Source organism: Nicotiana tabacum, chromosome 5 (genome assembly GCF_000715075.1).
Source record: "Nicotiana tabacum cultivar K326 chromosome 5, ASM71507v2, whole genome shotgun sequence".
Lineage (NCBI taxonomy): Eukaryota > Viridiplantae > Streptophyta > Magnoliopsida > Solanales > Solanaceae > Nicotiana > Nicotiana tabacum.
Window position 1 is genome coordinate 144,130,749 of NC_134084.1, and position 21,603 is coordinate 144,152,351.

The following is a 21,603-nucleotide window of genomic DNA, read 5'->3' on the forward strand; positions in this document are numbered from 1 at the left end:
AATTAACTCATGTTTCGCATTAAAAACCCTATCGCTACTTGATGAAATTTGACCAAAATTTTCAGATCACTCCTATAATTCATTATCAAAATTTCTGAAGTCTCAAAATCAAATTTTGATCTCTAAAACTAAAAATGGACATTTGGATCATTACATTTTATGCTCAAAATACCAATCTATTCCAAAAACTCTTCAAAAACTCATCCGAGCCCCATGAGACCCCAACCAAATATACTAACAAGTCACATAATATGACACGAACTTAGTCGATATCTCAAATTACATTGAACAATACTAAAACATGAATCACCCCCCAATTCAAGCCTATTCAAAACTAACAAATTCCAATTTCTACATTCGATGTCGAAACCTATCAAATCAATTCCGATTGAACTCAAATTTTGCACATAAGTCATAAATGACATAACGGAGCTGTTCAAATTTTCAGAATCATAATTCGATCCCGATATCAAAAAGTCAACTCCCCGGTCAAACTTCCAAACTCAAATTTCCTATTTTCGCCATTTCAAGCCTAATTTAATTATAGACTTCCAAAAAGAATTCCGGACACGCTCCTAAGTCCAAAATCACCATACAGAGCTATTGGAATCATCAAAAATCCATTTCGGGATCATTTACACATATTTTACCATTAGGTCCATTTATTCAACTTAAGCTTCCAAAACATGGATTATTCTTTCAATTAAATTTTGAATCATCTAAAAAATAAAACTTGACCACTCTCGCAAGTCATAATACACAAAACGATGCTATTCAAGACTTCAAATAGCTAAACGGGATGGAAATGCTAAAAATAACAGGTCGGGTCGTTACATAAACCATCTCCATCGGTCATCAGTTTCACCTTCGAGCACCGGCTTAGGTTTAACAATTAACAATGGAGTTAGTTTGAAAATAGCTCTTAGACATTCATTGAAGGTTTGACTTACACTCCATCTTGATCTAATATAATCAACCTTGATAGTCCTGTTCTTCTCGTGATGAGCCAAAATATTTAAGAACATTGTTAACTTTTCACTACTGAACATATTTGTACTATCCATCAACCCTCCAACGTCCTTGGTTAAGGTAGCTAATATGTGAAAGGCATTTCTATCCATCCTAAGCTTATCAATACATACAATATCATTGTCAGGGATAATAAAATTTAGGTGAGACATGATTTTAGGTATTCTAGCACTCATGCGATATCTAATGACCCGTCTATTTCTACTTTGTGTTCTTAAGAACATGTTGTAAATAGTCATAAAAAGACAAAGAAGGACAATTTAAGATTGCACCACAATCTACTCAAGGATGATAAAGCATTCGACATCACATAATTGTTGAGGATCCATAAACACCTATTTGCATTAAAAGATGCAAAATCATTATTAAACAGAGCATATATTGTGAAACATACATTACATATTAAAGAAACTTTTTTCAAGTTCTTATTTTCTTCTCCTAGACAAATAAATTTCACAATTGCTACACTAAAACAAATATTTCTGAAGTCTTATCAACCAAAAGTAATCTTATTAGAGTATCATTCTTTTGGTATTTAATTTTAGACCTTTTATGTTTCTGAATCTTCAAAGAAATAACAATACTTCAAACACAAAGTCAAGGTTGCTCTCATCTTGCAATTTCTGAAGCTAAAGAAACCGACTATACCAGAACCCGCTTTTATTGGAAAGAATTTTTTTGTTGCTTTTAACAAACAAAACAAAACCTGTATCAAATTTGGGTGTACTCAAAACTTCAACTTTATTAGAAAATGATGAAAAAATTAAGGTTTCTTCCAGAAATTTGTCTCTCAGCAGATTCACAAGAGGAAAAAATAAAAGGAGAAGAAATAAGAAAAGAAAAGTTTAGGGATTCAAAAATTTCTTACCTGAATGAGAGAACATTCTGTAGGCGCTAGATCAGAGAAATATATGTCAATTTATTGATTTTGTCTCTAATAGATTGAGAAGAGGAAGAGCCTAGTAGTGATGCATCACTATCTCCAGTCTTGCTATCCAAAGGTTTAATACAGATCAATATATCTAAGGAAGCCTTATGTATAAAGTGATATGGGTAAATTTATCATTTCAGTATTTTATCCATGTATTACTAATACATGTATTAGTTATTTGATCTTCTACCCCGCATAAAATAATATACAGATTGACTCATAACTTATACATGTATTATTTATGCATAATTGTAAAATGTCAACCAAACATGGTATTAGTTATGCAGAATTTTATACAAAATAACTAATGTCTACCAAACATGGTATAAGTCATATTACCCCTTATACATGAATAACCTTTCTTCTTACCAAACGACCTCTTAGTGGTTAGTGATGTATATATACACATGTACAATACATTCCACAATGAGATTCGATATTTCCTCAGCTTTCTTTCTTCCTTCTTCCTCCTCTGTCTATCTCTGCCTCTCTAATGGTGCCTTTTTAACAAATTTTTTATATGTATATATATTAATGAATGTACAGCTAATTATTTTTGGCTAATACTTCATTCTTTATTTTTATTTTTACAAGTTTATCTCCATTATATGCTTACGGCAAATAAAATAGAATAACACATATTAAAGTGTGAAAATATAAATGGCTTTTTTTTTTTAATGTTTGCATTGATATTTCAACCTTTCTTGAAGCTACAAATAAAAAATAGACTGAGAAGGAGATTGGCGTCGCCCGGACTCGAACCGGAGACCTTCAGTGTGTTAGACTGACGTGATAACCAACTACACCACGACACCGTTTCCTGCTATTTATTTCTTAAAATAGTACTTTACTTTACCGTAAGCATCCTTACCCTCCACAGTTTGAGTGGAGATCGTTTCTCCCCAATCCTTAGCTCTAAAACCCTTTCCCCCAACTTCAAAACCCTTTAGCTCAGCTCAGTACTCGCTCGTCCAAATCTCAATTTTCATACAATTTGGTGTAGGGTTCATCAAAATGTCAAATCTCGATGTATCCCTCGACGATTTAATCAAAAGGAACAAAAGTTCCAGCAGTCGGAACCCTAGACCAAGAACATCCGGATCTGGATCCGGATCCGGAGGCCCCGGTCCAAGGCGTCGCTTCCCTAACCGTGCCGCCAACCGTTCCGCTCCATATTCCTCCGGACCGGTCTGAATTAATCTCCGTTACTGCCTCTTACATTACATCCATTTGTAATTTTGTTTCTTGTGAATTTAGGTTAAAATAGTCGAAATGATTTCCACAGGTTCACGCACCGGAGAGTACATGGGACCACGACATGTTTGCAGAGCATGCCCCGGCGTATCCAGCTGCCCGTGGAGCCGGTGGGATATCGGGGATTGAGACCGGTATCAAGCTCCTCATTTCAAACTTGGATTATGGGGTTTCAAATGAAGATATCAAGGTTATATTTCTTGCTTTACTCTTTCTAGGGCCTCTTAGTTTAAGTAAGAGTACTTCATTAGTTGTGCTGTTGCTGTATACTAGCATCAGGAAGTTTAAACATCAAATAGCCCAGTGATAGTTGGCTAAACTCTTGCATTGACATTACCTCCCTATAATAAATAAACGGGCTATAACCCCACCCTGTAAATTACTAATCCTTTAAGGTTTCTGCACACCCCTTAAGAAAGACATTTAATAGCCTTACTAAGAACATTTGTGTCAACTACCCTTTATCTCTCGCTAAGTGCCTCAGTTAATTAGTGGTCCACCCCACTAACTGGAGCAGTTAAGTATAATTTGGAAGAAAGTAAAAGTTACTTCTTGTTTCTAAATGTCCAATATTTGAAACAACTCCGGTTTGCCAAAATGACTAATATTTGGAATTGGAGGGAGTACATCATTACTTCGGAATTAGTTGCCAAAATGATGTTAAATATGGTGCTTCAATGACAAGAGTTAGCAACAACCAAATGCGATGCACTTGCACCAAGTTATCTAGTTAGCTTTCATTCATAGCAATATCAGTGACCTTAAGTAAAAAGCTATATAATTCACAAAAGGAGAAGCAAAGTAAAAGAAAAATACTATAAAATGTAAAAAAGGATATATTCTTCTAATAGGTTATTGTCATCATCATTATTGGACATGCCACGGATTCCAACTTGTTTGGGATTGAGTTGTAGTAATAGTATTAGTAGTAGTAGTAGTAGTTATTGTTGTTGTGTTATAGTATAGAAGAAAGATTTATGAAAACAAATAATTTTTTAATAGGTTATAGCATTATAGATATATACATCTAGTTATTGTTAAATTGATGGAAGATATTAAAAATGATCAAATGAGTACCCTTTTGTCTTCTATTTCTGTCGAGTAATAGTTTAGTGTTTGGTTGAGTTTCGTTGGTGACCCTATAAACATGTAAATTGTTATGGAATTAAAGTCCATGTTAAATTTGGACAAGTTCCTAGATTCGAGAAATACATGATCCAAATTTAATTTAATTATCTAAGTCCATCATGGCTCTAAATTTAAGTCTAATTTTATTTGGGCCAAATCATTTTGTTGGACTGCAAAAGATGAGCCCATTTTACTAGCCTAAAGTCCAAGTGACTAGTCTTAAACCCCAGGTTCATGCCATGGGTCAAGTGTTGTGGCAATCCAAGCCAAATAAATGAGCCAATGAAGAAATTATGACACGTGTCAAGTGACGTGGCAATCCCAGCCAAATAAATAAGCTAATAAAATCAAGCCATGTGTCAAGAAAGGGTGGCATACCAAGTCAAACCAACAACCAATAGAGTTGTGTTAAGTGTCTAGATGACATTGGTCAGTTCAAACAGACCAATCAAATCGCGGAGCCAAACCACTCCCTACAACTATAAATAGAGGTCTTCATAAAGCTAGAAGACACCAGAATTAAGAACAAGAAGCGAGCTGAGAGCTCGTAGATCAAAGGCCGCAGATTCTCTACAAGCTACAAGTTAAGTGCTCAAGCTACGAGCTCAAGTTCGAGATCAGGAGCGAAAGCAAATAAAATACCAAGGCATTTAAGATCAAGTTACTTGCTCGTGGGAGAGAATTACTTGTTCGCGAAGGCCATCATAGCACATGTGAAGAGTAAATCAAATCTAAATTCGAGTTCAAGACAAAGATTTAAGACCAAGCTTTACTTGCCTTTGAATCAAAGTCAAAGTCAAGTTCATCAAGATAGTTTACATTCTTGAAGAATCAGAGCAATACTATAGAGATTGTAACATTCTCATTTTCGTGGTTTGCAGGTCCTGTTCTTTGAACAAGTAGAATTACTTTATTAGCTTTTCTGTTGCAGGCCTCTTGATTCTTCTTTTGTCTCATATGACTTTTCTCTTTTGAATTATAATACGTAGAAGAACTCTTCAATTTGTTGCCTTCAAACTTGCTTTGAGCTTTTGTTCCTTATTTCACATTCTTTACGTCACTTTCAAAAAGAAGTACCATGTCACCTTTTTTTCTTTGTACTATTCACTTCTTTCTTTGCAAGAAATATCACAGGTGAAAGCATTCTTGGCCTTTGTTTCCTTTATCACAAACTTGCTTTAAGGTTCTTGTTTTCCTTCTTCTTTCTTTTTGTCACTTTCAAGAGCAAATACAATGTTACTTTTTTGTACTATTCACTTCTTTCTTTACAAGAAATATTCACACGTGAAAGCATTCTTGGGCTTTATTTCCCTTATCACAAACTTGCTTTAATATTCTTTTTTTTTCTTCTTTTTTTATGTCACTTTCAAGAGCAAGTACAATGTCACTTTTTTGTACTCTTTACCTCTTAGAAGACATTCATAGGTAAAAAGTTTCCTTGAATTTTGTTGTTTTTGCCACAAACTTTATTTTTAAGTTTTTTTCTCCTTATGTCACTTAAAAAGAAGTACAATATGGCTTTTCCACTTTGTAATGTGATAACAACTAGGTCGGGAATCCAAATTAGAGTAAGAATTTGAGAAGTAAATGCGGATGCAATAACAACAAGGAATTGAACAACTAGAATTAAAGAGATGAAAATAAAGGATATGGGAAAAATTCAAGAAAAGAATTCCAAGAACTTCCAAGAACGCAAGTTTTATAGCCTTGACAAGATCAAAGTAAAAACGTCTTGATTTATGGAAGAAATCAAACGCCTTTACTTAAAAAGCAAATCAAAACAATAGATTCGGATCTTGACCGCTTTACGAGTAACTTGAGACAACAATTAATAACTAGTATTAATCGCCTTCTAGAATACCATAAAGGAATCAAAGATATTATAAAAGAGAAGTAATCTTACTAACTTGAACTATGAACTAGTAAAGGTTGAAAGATAAATCTCAAAGCACAAGTAACAAAAGTTCAAAGGAACTCTCAAAGTATGATATACTTAATCAATAATATAGTGTCTTATGAATGAGAAGAACTCCCTATTTATAGGAGTACTAAGGCATAAAAGTCCTCAAAATTAGGTAGGGTGGTTGCTAAGGCATACAAAGTCATTACAATTAGGTAGGGTGGTTGTTAAAGAGTAAGAAAAGTCATTAAAACTAGGTGGGGGCGGCTAAGACACTTTGTGGCAGATTTGGGCCTTAAAACAACTAGTTTGGGCCATTGGTTTGGACTTCAATTGGGCTCCTTTTGTAACACCTCATTTTGGACCTCTTTTAAGCTCATTTTGAGCCTATTTGGTGGACTTCAAGGGCTGATTTGGGTGACCCAATCTTCCTTTTCTTGGACTTCAATTTGAGCCACCAAATAATTGTAAAACTTAGACAATTCTTCTCCTTTGGGCTTGAGTTCTTCCTCTATAGTTAGAAGCTTCTTTATTTGCCATTGAAGTCCAGCAACCTTAGTGTGCAATTCTTTAGCTTGAGATCTTGTAAATGGCCTTCTTGGAGCTTCCAAAACTCTATCCTTATTAGTGATGCTATCATTGATAACAACTAGGTCGGGAATCCAAATTAGAGTAAGAATTTGAGAAGTAAATGCGGAAGCAATAACAACAGGAATTGAACAACTCGAATTAAAAAGATGAAAATAAAGGATATGGGAAAAATTCAAGGAAAGAATTCCAAGAACTTCCAAGAACGCAAGTTCTATAGTCTTGACAAGATCAAAGTAACAACGTCTTAATTTATGGAAGAAATCAAACGCCTTTACTTAAAAAGCAAATCAAAATAATAGATTCGGATCTTGACCGCTTTACGAGTAACTTGAGACAACAATTAATAACTAGTATTAATCGTCTTCTAAGAATACCATAAAGAAATCAAAGATATCATAAAAGAGAAGTAATCTTACTAACTTGAACTATGAACTAGTAAAGGTTGAAAGATAAATGCTGCCCTCTCTCTCTTTCTCTCGGCCATCTCTCCTTTTTTCTAATTCTTCGCCTCCTTTCTTTTCTTTTTCCTTTGAGAGCTCCTTTGAACTTGGAAGCAACTATTCTCCTTTGAACTTTGAACTTGGAAGCTCCAAGAAGGCCATTTACAAGATCTCAAGCTAAAGAATTGCAGACTAAGGTTGCTGGACTTCAATGACAAATAAAGAAGATTCTAACTATAGAGGAAGAGCTCAAGCCCAATGGAGAAGAATTGCTAAGTTTTACAATTATTTGGTGGCTCAAATTGAAGTCCAAGAGAAGGAAGATTGGGTCACCCAAATCAGTCCTTGAAATCCACCAAATGGGCTCAAAATGAGCTTAAAAGAGGTCCAAAGAGAGCCCAATTGAAGTCCAAACCAATGGCCCAAACTAATTGTTTTAAGGCCCAAATCTGCCTCAAAGGGTCTTGGCCGCCCCCACCTAATTTTAATGACTTTTCTTACTCTTGAGCAACCACCCTACCTAATTGTAATGACTTTGTATGCCCTAGCAACCACCCTACCTAATTTTAAGGACTTTTATGCCTTAGTACTCCTATAAATAGGGAGTTCTTCTCATTCATAAGACACTACATTATTGATTAAGTATATCATACTTTGAGAGTTCCTTTGAACTTTTGTTACTTGTGCTTTGAGATTTATCTTTCAACCTTTACTAGTTCATAGTTCAAGGTAGTAAGCTTACTTCTCTTTTATGATATCTTTGATTCCTTTGTGGTATTCTTAGAAGGCGATTAATACTTCTCTGCAATTCTTAGTATGACTTTTCCACTTTGTAATGTTATGTGATTGAAAAGTTCTTGTCCTTTGTTGGCTTTATTTATTGTAAACTCTCATTTTTTCAAATGAGAAGCATCAGAGAACAAGTTTTTGAACTCGAACACTGAGGAAATAGCAAACTTGAGAGCTTTTTGAACAAACTGACCTCCTCTTAGATTTGGAATTCCGGGATTTTGTGGGGTTGTTTGGAGAAATCAATAAGGGATTTGAGTTTAGGGGGGTGTGGAGGTTATGGGGTGTGAATTTGAGTGGGTTTGGAGATCGGCCGCCACCGTGAAACGATTTCCGGTGGGCGGCGGCTAGGGTTTACAGGTTAGAGACCGGGGGGATGAAGGGCTTTCTAGGGTATTGGTGGGGGTCTCTCCGACATATATAAGGGAGGGGAGAAATGAGTTCCCAACCATTAGATCAATGGTGATCAACGGCTGGGATTGATGACTGCGAAATGACACCGTTTGGTTAAGTGGGGAGGGATGGACTGGGTGTGGAATTTGGGCTGGGTTGATTTGGGGGAAAACTTGGGCCCGGAACGATTTGGCCTAAATGAATCCAAACAGGCCTTCTCTTCTCCTTATTTATTTGACTTAAATTTAATACTAATTACCAATCACTAATAAATTTAATAGACCCTAAATTAAATCCTAAACAAGACCTATTAATGAAATTGACTTAATTAGCTAATTCTAATACTAAAATAATTAATTGATTTTAGAACTAATGAAAGAAAAATACTAGAACTAATGAAAGAATAATAGGCCTTGGGGTTTGCTCCCTTTCAAGGTCTCAAGTTCGAAACCCACTGGGTGCAAACAATTTCTGAGGGCCATCGGACTGGGTAAAACCTGAATTAACCGTGGTGCACTTGCGGAAAACTCCTTGCCGAGGGCCTGTGCACCCCCGTGATTAGTCGGGGCTCGAAAGACTTGAACACCCGGTGCAAAATCAAAATGAAAAATACTAAAACTAAAACTAAAAAAAATGGAACAAAGTATATTTTTTGATTTTTGTTTTGTTGACGCGATTAATTAACAATTAAACTAAAGTGCAACTACCAAACTAAGAATGCAATGCATGAAACTCGAATATATAATTTTTTGGGTATTTTCTATGCTTTTAATGTATGCAAAAATCCACCTAAAATGCCTATAATTAAACAAATATTCCTAAAAATTCTATAAAATTAAAATAAACTACAAAATCTATTTTGTGATTTTGTAGGAGTATTTTGGGTTGGGCAAAAATCATGTGCTCACAGCTGCCCCTCTTTGCTCGGAAACACGAAGAGTTTTCGGGCAAAGATAAAGTGAGCGAATACGAGCGATTTTTGCTCGTTTGGATACTCCGTGGGAAGCATTTTTGAAAAGTTTGACCGAACCTTGCTTCCGAGGCTGCCTACATATCCTTGGCTATAAAGGAATCATGTCAGTGTAGTTCTGGAAGTTTTTGGTAGCTGGGACTACCGGGAAACTGTGATTTCACGGCTGCTGCCGCTGCTACTGCTTGCTGAACTCCTTATTACACCGAAACCAAAATGAAAAAAAGCTAGGCAAATCTATGATCTATGAGTTACAAGATTCCTATCTATATGTCTTCAAACTTGATCTTGAAACTCCTGCAGTTTTGCCGTGTATCTCGAACTGTTTTCAAACTTGATCTTGAAACTTCTGCAGTTCTGCCGTGCATCTCGAACTATTGACTCGCACTCTCGAGGTGAGCTTCTGTTATTCCTAACTTGAATTGACCTAATTCTTCAGGCGGGTTCCTGCTGATGTCTGGGGCTTAACTCTGATATGTATTCCCTCGTTCTCCAGGTGGACACCTGCAACTTAAACTTGAAATGAATTCCCTTCTCGAGGTGGGCGCCTGATGCTGACTTAAGATTCGAAATAAATTCCCTTGTTTTCCAGGTGGACGCCTGCAACTTAAACTTGAAATGAATTCCCTTGTTCTCTAACTGGGCGCCTGATGCTAACTTAAAATTCGAAATGAATTCCCTTGTTTTCCAAGTGGGCGCCTGCAACTTGAACTTGAAACGAATTCCTTTGTTCTCCAGGTGGGCGCCTGATGCTGACTTAAGATTCGAAATAAATTCCACTGTTTTCCAGGTGGGCATCTGCAACTTGAACTTGAAATGAATTCCCTTGTTTTCTAGGTGGGTGCCTGATGCTGACTTAAAATTCGAAACAAATTCTCTTGTTTTCCAGGTGGGCGCCTGCAACTTGAAACGAATTCCGTTGTTCTCCAGGTGGGCGCTGCGACCTAAATTCGAAATGAATTCCCTTGTTCTCGAGGTGGGCACCTGATGCTGACTTAAGATTCGAAATAAATTCCCTTGTTCTTCCGGTGGGCGCTTGATGCTTAAACTTGAAATGAATTCTCTTGTTTTCCAGGTGGGCGCCTGATGCTAAGACTTGAACTGAATTCCCCTGTTCTCCAGGTGGGCGCCTACAACTTAAACTTGAAATGAATTCCCTTGTTTTCCAGGTGGGCGCTTGATGCTAAGAATTGAAATGAATTCCCTTGTTCTCTAGGTGGGCGCTTGCAACTTAAACTTGAATGAATTCCCTTGTTTCCCAGGTGGGCGCCTGATGCTAAAACTTGAAATGAATTCCCTTGTTCTCCAGGTGGGGTCTGCAACTTAAACTTGAAATGAATTCCCTTGTTTTCCAGGTAGGCGCCTAATGCTAAAACTTGAAATGAATTCCCCTGGGCGCCTGATGCTTAAACTTGAAATGAATTCCCTTGTTTTCCAGGTGGGCGCCTGATGCTAAGACTTGAAATGAATTCCCTTGTTCTCCAGGTGGGCGTTTGCAACTTAAACTTGAAATGAATTTTCTTGTTCTCCGGGTGGGCGCCTGATGCTGACCTTAAAATTTGAAATCAATTCCCTTGTTCTCCAGGTAGGCGACTGATGCTGTGACTTAAAATTTGAAATAAATTTCCTTGTTTTCCAGGTGGGCGCCTGCAACTTAAACTTAAAATGAATTCCCTTCTCCCGGTGGGCGCCTGATATTGTGACAAAACAAATAAAACAAAAGAAACTTTTTCTCATCGATCAGACGTAACTGCTCCAAACGGGTTTTGACCCACTCGTCATCGTCAATTTCAGCTTCAGCAACAATCCGAAGGGATGGAATTCGACTTCCGCGGGTGTAACTGCTTCAGTACCATATACCAACAAATAAGGAGTTGCACCTACTGAAGTGCGAACAGTAATGTGGTAACCCAGCAAAGCAAAATGCAACTTTTCATTGCCTAGAACCTTGCACCATATTTCGAAGTATCTTCTTTATGTTCTTGTTAGCTACCTCAACAGCTCTATTTGCCTTGGGGCGATACGGAGTGGAATTTCGATGCATAATCTTGAACTGTTGGCATACTTCTTTCATCAAATGGCTGTTAAGATTAGCACCATTGTCCGAGATGATTACCTTGGGGATTCCGAACTGGCAAATGAGGTTTGCATGGACGAAATCTGCCACTGCCTTCTTGGTGACAGATTTGAAAGTCATAGCTTCAACCCACTTAGTGAAATAATCGATGGCCACCAGAATAAATCTGTGCCCGTTCGATGTTGTTGGCTCAATTGGTCCAATGACATCCATGCCCCAAGCGACAAAGGGCCAAGGTGCGGACATTGTATGCAACTCAGATGGCGGAGAATGAATTAGATCACCGTGTACCTGTCATTGATGACATTTGCGTACAAAGATGATGCAATCTTGTTCCATGGTGAGCCAATAATACCCTGCTCGAAGAATTTTCTTTGCCAAAACATATCCGCTCGTATGCGGCCCGCAAACTCCGGAATGAACTTCGGGCATGATGATCGAAGCTTGTTTAGCATCTATGCACCTCAGCAATCCAAGATCTGGAGTTCTCTTAGACAAGACTCCCCCGCTCAAGAAAAATCCACTAGCCAAGCGTCGAATCGTTCTCTTTTGATCACACGTGGTCTGTACCGGATAGACCCCCATTTTGATGTATTCCCGGATATCATGGAACCAAGGTTCACCATCAAGTTCCTCCTCAACCACATTACAATAGGCATGCTGATCACGAACTTGAATATGCAGAGGGTCAACTTAAGCCTTATCCGGATGGTGTAACATTGACGCTAGGGTAGCCAAGGCGTCGACAACCTCATTATGGATCCTAGGGATATGCCTGAACTCTACTAATCTGAATCGTTGACAAAGATCATGCAAACATTGTCGATACGGTATGAGCTTTAAATCCCGTGTCTCCCATTCTCCCTGAATCTGGTGCACCAACAGATCCGAATCTCCCAAAACCAAGACTTCCTGGATTCCCATGTCTACAGCTAACCTCAATCCCAGAATGCATGCCTCGTACTCAGCCATGTTGTTGGTACAATAGAAACGAAGCTGGGCTGTAACAGGGTAGTGGTGCCCTGTTTCAGAAATGAGCACAGCCCCTATTCCGACACCTTTCATGTTAGCAGCTCCATCGAAGAAAAGTTTCCAGCCTGGCTTTTCATCCTGCTCCACCTTGTCAATATGCATCACCTCTTCATCAGGAAAATAAGTCTTGAATGGCTCATACTCTTCATCCACCGGGTTCTCGGCCAAATTATCGGCCAATGCTTGGGCTTTCATCGCGGTTCGAGTCACATAGATGATGTCAAACTCTGTGAGCAACATCTGCCACTTTGCGAGTCTTCCTGTGGGCATAGGCTTCTGAAAGATAGGCGAGAAATGAGGTAAGTAGTGTAAGACGACAGATAATGCTTCAACTTTTGTGTCACCCAAGTCAGGGCACAACATGCCCTTTCAAAGGGAGTATACTTAACCTCATAGGATGTGAACTTCTTGCTGAGATAATAGATGGCTTGCTCCTTCTTGCCAGTGATGTCGTGTTGACCTAACGCACAACCGAGTGAATTATCCAGGACTGTCAAATAGAGAATTAAAGGTCTCCCAGGTTCCGGCGGGACCAACACAGGTGGGTTTGATAGGTACCCCTGTTTCATCATCACACTCTATTTCTTGGATTATTATTTCAGAGTTAGATTGGCTTTTAAGACTTGGCCGAAAATTCCTCATGCATGTCATGTCATGGAAACCAGCATAAAAAGAATTGTACAAAGAAAGACAAAAATGACACTATCATGAGTAATGGAAAAAGGGAAATTACATTTCATTGAAAATAAAGGATAGATTGGTTTGTACATCAAAACAAGCAGAAAATAAAAATCTGGGTTACAACCCTGGAATAATCCAGATAACAGAAAGGAAAACAAAGCAAACTATCAAAACTCCTTCCGAGTAGGGAGAAGAGTAGCATTCCAATTGTTAAGCTTCACTTTTGGCCCAATAAGCTTTGCTGGAACCCTCCCCAATTTCCACCATGTTCACCTCACCAAATAGGCTCTGAAACCTTTCAATCAGCTCTTCATCAAAATTGACCACATGCTTTGGATCTACTGACACGGGGCGTTTCACGATCCCTGAATTGACGAAGGACCTGGAGAGGCGTGGGAGCGACCATGCCTTCTTTTTCGACTTTCTAGCTTTTCACGTAAAGACACTGGCTGCACGATACCTTGCAAAGATGCGCTCAGATCCTTGCCAGGTACAAAACCATTCTTCAACATTTCATTTGCTACCATGATGGTCGCAGAAGCTAGCTTTGGACCTGGAATACATTCCCCTTCCGGCACCTTCTCAACTGACACTGTTTCGGAAACTTGGTAAACCAAGGCCCCTTATCATCTTCGGCCTCAATAAACGGGACAGATGTATCATTGTAAGCACACAAGTTCTCGTCACCATGCACCACAATTTCCTGTCTGTCCCACTCAAATTTTACCATCTGGTGCAAAAAAGACGGGACTGCTTTGGCAACATGTATCCAAGGCGTACCCAATCGCAGATTGTAAGAGACGGCCACATCTAGTACCTGGAACTCCATGGTAAATTCAACCGGTCCTATTGTCAGTTCGAGCACAATATCGCCAACAGAATCTTTTCCCCCTTCGTCAAAACCTCAGACACATATAATGTTCTTGTCGATCAGGGCAAATATTTGCGCTGACCCATTATCAACTAGCACCCCTATGATCACGGAATCCTCGCATTTCACTGTGAGGTAAATAGCCCGGTTGTGTTCCGTACCCTCCAAAGGCAGCTTGTCATCCGAGAAAGTGATCATGTTTGCCTCGAATATCTTGTTGGCAATCTTCTCCGAATGGTTCACTGTGATCTTATCAGGGACATGAGCCTCGTTCAAAATCTTCATGAGGGCCCGGCGGTGCTCGTCTGAATGTATCAACAATGATAGAAGAGAAACCAGTCACCGAAGGAGGCGGAAGAATTTTTCAGAAAAATGAAGGTGCAGGATTACTCCATAGTGGAACAATTGAGAAAGACTCCCGCTCGAATTTCTCTTCTATCATTGTTGATACATTCAGACGAGCACCGCCGGGCCTTCATGAAGATTTTGAACGAGGCTCATGTCCCTGATAAGATCACAGTGAACCATTCGGAGAAGATTGCCAACAAGATATTCGAGGCAAACAGGATCACTATCTCAGATGACGAGCTGCCTTTGGAGGTAACTCATTTCTTTCCACTATCTTGGATTCCATGCTTGTAAAGTTCAAGAGAGTAGCAAATCTGAAGCGATTAAAGTTTATCCGCCTGGAATTTTACTCATGTTTGCAAAATATTACTTTATACAAGATGTTATTACTTGAACAAGGCAAAGACGATTACTTTATACAAGATGTTATTACTTTATTCAAGTAGAAGATTTTTTTCCTGAGGCGAAGACGATTACATTGTCTAAGCCGAAATTTTACTTTATTTGAGGCGAAGACTATTACACCGTCTAAGCCAAAAATCTTTTTTTTGAAGATATGACTTTACTTTATCTGAGGCGAAGATTATTGCTAAAGATTTAACTTTGTTTGAGGTGAAAATCATTACACAGTTTGAGCTAAAAATTTACTTTGTCTGAGGTGAAAACCATTACACCGTTTGAGCTAAAAATTTACTTTGTCTGAGGTGAAGATCATTACACCGTCTGATCCAAAGATCTTATTCTATTTAAAGATTTGACTTTACTTTATCTGAGGCGAAGACCATTACATTGTCTGAGCAAAAAATTTTACTTTGTCTGAAGCGAAGACCGTTACACCGTTTAAGCCGAAGACTTTTTTTTGTTTGAAGATTTGACTTCACTTTATCAGAGGCATAGATCATTGCACCATCTAAGCTAAAGATTTTACTTTATCTGAGGCAAAGACCATTATATCATCTGAGCCAAAGATTTTATTTTGTCTGAGGTGAAGAGCATTACACCATCTGATTCAAAAATTTATTATGTCTAGTAGCCTTTTTAGCCAAGCTTCTACCATGCCAAAAGTATTTTTTTCTTCAAAAAAGTTCTTTTTTACTCGGTTTGAGGTGTTGGCCAAGCCCCTTTTTTGGGGGAAAAGTGCTTTTGGCTAGAACTAGAAGCAGTTTTGAAGAAGCAGAAAAAAATAGCTTCTCTCCAGAGGCATAAGCAGAAGCAATTTTGACTTTTCTTCTTACCAATAACTACCCTTTGCAAAATATTATATATACCAAAATAACCTTAGTTTAAATTATTAAGTAATAAAATGACTTTTGGGATGAACTTTCATATTTATTGAATGATTTTTTGATATATTTAAATTATCTTGAAAGAATAAAGTACTTTTCAATTTTATTTTTATATTTTACTTAATTACAATAAAAAACTTAATTATTACTCCCTCCGTTCCAGTTTACGTTCAAAAAGAATGACCCCTTTCTAAATTTGGAAAGAATTTAGCTTAAACTTACAATTCTACCCTTAATGAGAAACTTTTATAGCCACACAAATAATCTGAGCCCCTTTTTGACTTGTTTAGGACCACAAATTCCAAAGTCTTCATTTTTTTCTTAAACTCTGTGCCCAGTCAAACAGATTCACATAAATTGAAACGGTGGGAGTATCTTTAATAATAAATATTTGTAATTATTATCTACTTTGTAATATTATCTATTAAGCAAATCTCTTCATTATTTGTAATTTGACACTTAAAAGCACTTTTTGAAAAGCTTGACCAAACACAAATTATTGTTCAAAAGTGCTTTTCAAATTGATTAGCCAAACACAAACTACTTTTCTCCAAAAGTACTTTTTCGAAAAGCACTTTTGAAAAAAACACTTCTCAAAATAAGCTGATTTTTCCAGCTTGGCCAAACAGGCTATTTGGTGAAGACCATTACACCGTTAAGTCTTCAAGTTGAAGTCTTCAAACCTGCTAACTAGATTTGAGACCTTCGAATTTGCGAAGTCTTCAAGTTGAATCAGCTTTAAAGTGCTAGTTTTCAAGCTGAAATCTTCAAATCTACCGGGTCTCCAGGTCGAAGTCTTCAAATCCACCAAGTGCAAGTTGAGACTTTTAAATCACCAAGTCTGTAAGTTGAAGTCTTCGAGTTTGCCACACTTTCAAGTCAAAAGTCTTCAAATCCGTCAAGTTGAAATAAGCAAGTTAAACTCTTCCAAGCCACCAAATGTTAAAGTAAAAGCCAAGCAGATATTGCCAATATAGTCTTTAATTCTTCAAATTGATGCGACCTTTAATTCTTTAGTTGGGAACTTCAACATAGTTTTCTGATGGAAGCCTCCGATGTAGTCTGCAACATCTTCAAGTAGATGATTATTTTGATATCCCTAGTGGTTTTCTTTGCTAAATGGAGTCTTTCAAGCTGATTCGTGCTTCTACCTATAAAAGAAAAGGTACAAACATATTTATATAAAGGAGATGGTAAAATTACCTCTGGGGATTGAAAATTGAAGAGATACCCTTGGTGGTCAGTCTTTTTTGTAAAGAGAAATCTTTGGCTTAGACGGTGTAATGACCTTCGCATTGGACAGAGCAAAGTCTTCAGCTTAGACGGTGTAATGGTCTTCACATAGGATAAAATAAGGTCTTCAACTTAAACAGTATAATAGTCTTTGCATTGGACAAGTAAAGTATTTGGCTTAGATGGTGTAATTGTCTTCACTTCGACAAAGTAAAGTCTTCAGCAAAAATGATGTAATAGTTTTTGTATTGGACAAGTAAAGTCTTTGGCTAAGACGGTGTAATGGTCTTTGCCTCGACAAAGTAAAGTCTTCAGCTTAGATAGTGTACTGGTCTTAACACCGCACAAAAGCTTAGACGGTGTAATAGTCTTCGCTTCAGACAAAATAAAATCTTTGGCTCGGATGGTGTAATAGTCTTCGCCTCAGATTAAGTAAAATCTTTGGCTTAGACGGTGTAATGATCTTTGCGTCAAATAAAGTAAAGTCAAATCTTCAAACAAAATAAAGTTTTCTGCTTAGATAGTGTAATGATCTTTGCTTCAGACAAAGTAAAATTTTTTGCTCAGACGGTGTAATGGTTTTTACTGCAAACAAAGTAAAAGTTTTGGGTCAGGCAATGTAATGATATTCACCTCAGATAAAATAAATCTTTGGTTTAGACGGTATTTGTCTTTGCCTCAGATAAAGTAAAAGTCAAATCTTCAAACAAATTAAGATCTTCAGCTTAGATGGTGTAATGATCTTTTGCTTCAGACAAAATAAAGTTATAGCTTAGATGGTGTAGTTGTTTTCGTCACACAAAGTAAGATCTTTGACTTTGACGGTGTAATGGTCTTTGCCTCTAATGAAGAAAGTCAAATCTTCAAATAAAATAAGATCTTCAGCTTAGACGGTGTAATGATCTTCGCTTCAGACAAAATAAAGTCTTTAGCTTAGACGGTGTAATAGTCTCCGCCTAAAAAAAGTCTTATACTTGAGACGGTGTAAAGTCTTCGCCTTATTCAAAGTAATGCCATCGTCTTGTATAAAGTAATATTGTTGCCACCATGAATGAAATTTTGCTATTCTCTTGAACTTTACATGCATAAAAAAAAGAATGTCCAAGATAGTGAAATGAAATGAGTTACCTGTTCAAGTCCAAAATGAAGAACACCAACACTGCTCAACTATACTTTTTTCATTTCGGGGTATCTGCGGAGAATCAAAAGTCAAGTTAAATTAACAACCAAAACCAGTCATCTATATATGACACGAGTATTCGAGATAGTAATAGTAAAAAGAAACAAAGGGGCAAAGTATGGAAGCAAACACAAAATATGATATATGTGCATCATAATAAAGCAATGGTCTCGTTTATATTGAGAAAAGAATGAAGTTGCTATCATTGAAAGAAGGGACCAATTTTCTTTTAAGAGTTGAGAAAAAGTTCATAAGCTCACACACAATGGTATGCAATAAAACAAGCATGATTGTAAGAGAATATGTTTTGCCACGATTTTTTTGAAAAAAAAAAAAATAAATTGCAAAGACATGATATCTCCAAAGAAAAAGAATCTGCATGACCAAAAGGGAGAAAAATAAAAGGATTTTTTCCCCTATCAGTACAAAAGTTTAGTTCTTTCATTTGAAAAAATGAAAGTTTACAATAAATAAAGCCAGGAAAGGACAAAGGATTTTCAATTACATGATATTACAAAGTGGAAAAATCATGCTACGAAGGAAGAGCCATATTGTGTTTTTATATAAGTGACATAAGAAAAAAAATTGAAAATAAAGTTTGTGGCAAAAATAATAAAATTCAAGAAAAGTTTACGTATGAATGTCTCATAAGAAGTGAAGAGTACAAAAAAGTGACATTGTACTTGCTCTTGAAAGTGACATAAAGAAAGAAGAACCTTGAAGCAAGTTTGTGATAAAGGAAACAAAGCTTAAGAATGCTTTCACGTGTGAATATTTCTTGCAAAGAAAGAAAAGAATAGTACAAAAAAGTGACATTGTACTTGCTATTGAAAAAGAACCTTAAAACAAGTTTATGGTAAAGGTAACAACACCCAAGAATTCTTCTACGTGTCATCTCTGAAAGTGAAAGCAAAATTCATTAAAAAAGGCATGAAGAATGAGGTGTAAAGCTTATAATAGGCGAAATGGCTTCCTGGCCACTTAAACTTGCATCAGTTTGTAAAGCCGATATATAAACTCTTGAGTTTCCCATTTGAACGCCTTTACTTGAAAAAATGGCTACTAATAAACACTTTTGATGGTGCGTGTTGTTCAATTGCTGCTGACATGGATTTAATTTAATATTTTATATAGCCACGTCATCCATTCATTCACATTTGTTGACACCTGTATATTCAAGGTCCCAATTTGTGGGCCCTTTACTTTTCATCTCTTTTCCAACATCATCCTCTTCATCATCGAGCTCACTCTTTTCATCTTCTTCTTCGCATAATCAAGAGCTTCATCACCATTATCGCGACCATCTAATTGGTAGTTAGTGATGAGTCGCCCAATCGACACCGACTTATCAAACACCTGGTCTGAAATAAGCTTTAACAGCTTTTCAATTTCTAATTTCTAATTTCTAACAGCTTTTCAATTTCTAATGAAGCTTTTTGGTCAGAAGAAGGGAACGCCTATGAGGCCTAACTCCGATTTGAACATATACGTGTTTGCCTTGTTTAACGAGAACCTCAAGCCTGGTCCTAGCTCGGACAGGAATTATGGCCTCTTCAAACCTGGCCGATCTCAGGCCTACCCGTTAGGTTTTTCGTCCGTCGACGCCGTCAGTACTAATAGCAGCAACTCAGGTGGTCATTCTGGATTTGGTAGGGAAGACTGTTGTCATTTCCTAATTAATTTCCAAAAGGGGATCCCGATGCTCTTTGGTTTAGGATGGATCCGGACTGAAATAATCTTGAAGATCTAATTACGGACTGGAAGTTAAAATACCTTCAAAATGGCCTCTTCCTCCTCCTAATCATCACCAGCCTCATTATTCTTTGTGATGACTCCATGAGGTGCGTCCAACCACCTTGACACATGCTTCGTCAGACAGCATGAGGGGAAAATAGAAAAGAAGGAGAAAGGTTTCTTTTTTCTTTTTCTTTTTTAATAAAAGTAATTACTGTCCACGCGCCTTTGTAGCGTGATATGCACACAATTTAGCCATGTCAGCTGCGCCGCTTCCACATAGGCATAGTCAACGGTCAAATGTGTTTATTAGTTTTTGTTGCATCAAGTTGGAGTGTTCAAATGGAAAAAGTGCAAGTTCATGTATCGGCTTTACAAACTGATGCAAGTTTAAGTGGCCAGGAAGCCATTTCGCCTTTATAATATAATTAATTTCTTTTGCTCAAAGAAGGGAATCTATACCCACAAAGATGGAAAGCATGAATCACTGCAGCACTTGAAAGAAAAAGATGAAAAACAACAACAAGAAGCCCAGTGAAATCCCACAAATGGGATCTGGGGAGAGTAAAGTGTACGCAGACGTTACTCCTACATAATGAAGGTAGAGAGGCTGTTTCCGAAAGACCAAAAAAAAAAAATTAGAAAGTTTGAGGTATACTATGAATTATTGATGTATTTGCCTCTTATATAGATACTCAAGAAGACTCTCCTGGTGTAATAGGAGTCTAGGATAGCTATTATCTGCTCTACAAAATAGGATTCTTTGATATCTCTAAAAAAAAAATAGGAGATGACAAAATAATTATTTTCTATACTAGGAAAGGATTGACTTAAGTCGTGAAATCTCCAATTAGGAGTAACTTCTGGAAGTAAGAGTATTATTTACTTTGAACTCAAGAAGCTAACACAAGTCTCATAGTTGAAAAAGAGTCCAAATACATGAAAAAATAATAATACCGGAGAATCCGACAAAAAGATTGCCGGAGATAAAGAAAGAGAAGAAAAGATGATAAGGCCCAAAGGAGTGTGGTTATCCTTTATTTACTAGTGATGTATCCAAAAAGAAGTGATATCATCATATCACTTTCTTATGTGAATTATATTTATCCATGTGTTGGACCATTAATTCTTTAAAAAAAGAAAGAATTATATGGACCCAAATTAGTTATTCTCTAAAAGAGCCCAAGCAAAAGCTCCAAGTTCTGATGGATGGGGATCAAATTTATTAAATATAATCAACGGTCCTCCCTAGGCCCAAAAGATCCAAGAGAACAATTGTCTCATGTGTCAATTGCTTCAAATACATATGTTATCTTCGTTTGTACTTCAAGTCTAGTCTTCATTTTCGACGAGTCTTAAAGTAGGGGGATATTTGTAAACATGTAAATTTTTTATGGAATTAAAGTCCATATTAAATTTGGACAAGTTCTTAAATTCGAGAAATACCAGGTCCAAATTAAATTTAATTATCTAAGTCCATCATGGATATAAATTAAAGTCTAATTTTATTTGGGCCAATTTGGGCTGCAAAAGATGAGCCCATTTTACTAGCCCAAAGTTCAAATGACTAGTCTTAAAGCCCAGGTTTATGCCATGTGTCAAGTGATGTGGCAATACAAGCCAAATAAATGAGTCAATGAAATCATGATATGTGTCAAGTGATATGGCAATCCAAGCCAAATAAATGAGCCAATGAAATTACACCATGTGTCAAGAAAGGGTGGCATACCCAATCA

At 37.1% G+C, this 21,603-nt stretch overlaps 1 protein-coding gene, 1 long non-coding RNA gene and 1 other non-coding gene across 5 annotated transcripts in view; 2 read left to right on the forward strand and 1 right to left on the reverse strand.

Annotated features, from left to right (window-relative positions):
* Positions 1–2,701: 2,701 nt before the first annotated feature.
* On the reverse strand, positions 2,702–2,775 carry TRNAV-AAC (transfer RNA valine (anticodon AAC)). Its single transcript has one exon. It is a non-coding gene; the product is annotated as a tRNA-Val (tRNA).
* A 103-nt stretch (positions 2,776–2,878) lies between these two features.
* LOC107796602 (THO complex subunit 4A) overlaps positions 2,879–21,603 on the forward strand; it is a 29,500-nt gene continuing 10,775 nt past the window's right edge. The window contains exons 1-2 of the mRNA XM_016619395.2: positions 2,879–3,148; positions 3,246–3,404. Coding sequence (XP_016474881.1) covers positions 2,975–3,148; positions 3,246–3,404 — 333 coding nt within the window. The 5' untranslated portion in view covers positions 2,879–2,974. The remainder of the gene's footprint in view (positions 3,149–3,245; positions 3,405–21,603) is intronic.
* On the forward strand, positions 6,322–14,276 carry LOC142181260 (uncharacterized). 3 transcript variants are annotated; one of them, XR_012709891.1, is made up of 4 exons: positions 6,324–9,820; positions 9,922–10,401; positions 10,501–10,780; positions 10,864–14,276. It is a non-coding gene; the product is annotated as an uncharacterized LOC142181260 (long non-coding RNA). The 3 variants fall into 3 exon arrangements; XR_012709890.1 differs by having other exon boundaries at positions 6,332–9,820; positions 9,922–10,017; positions 10,164–10,401; positions 10,501–14,276; XR_012709889.1 differs by having other exon boundaries at positions 6,322–9,820; positions 10,501–14,276.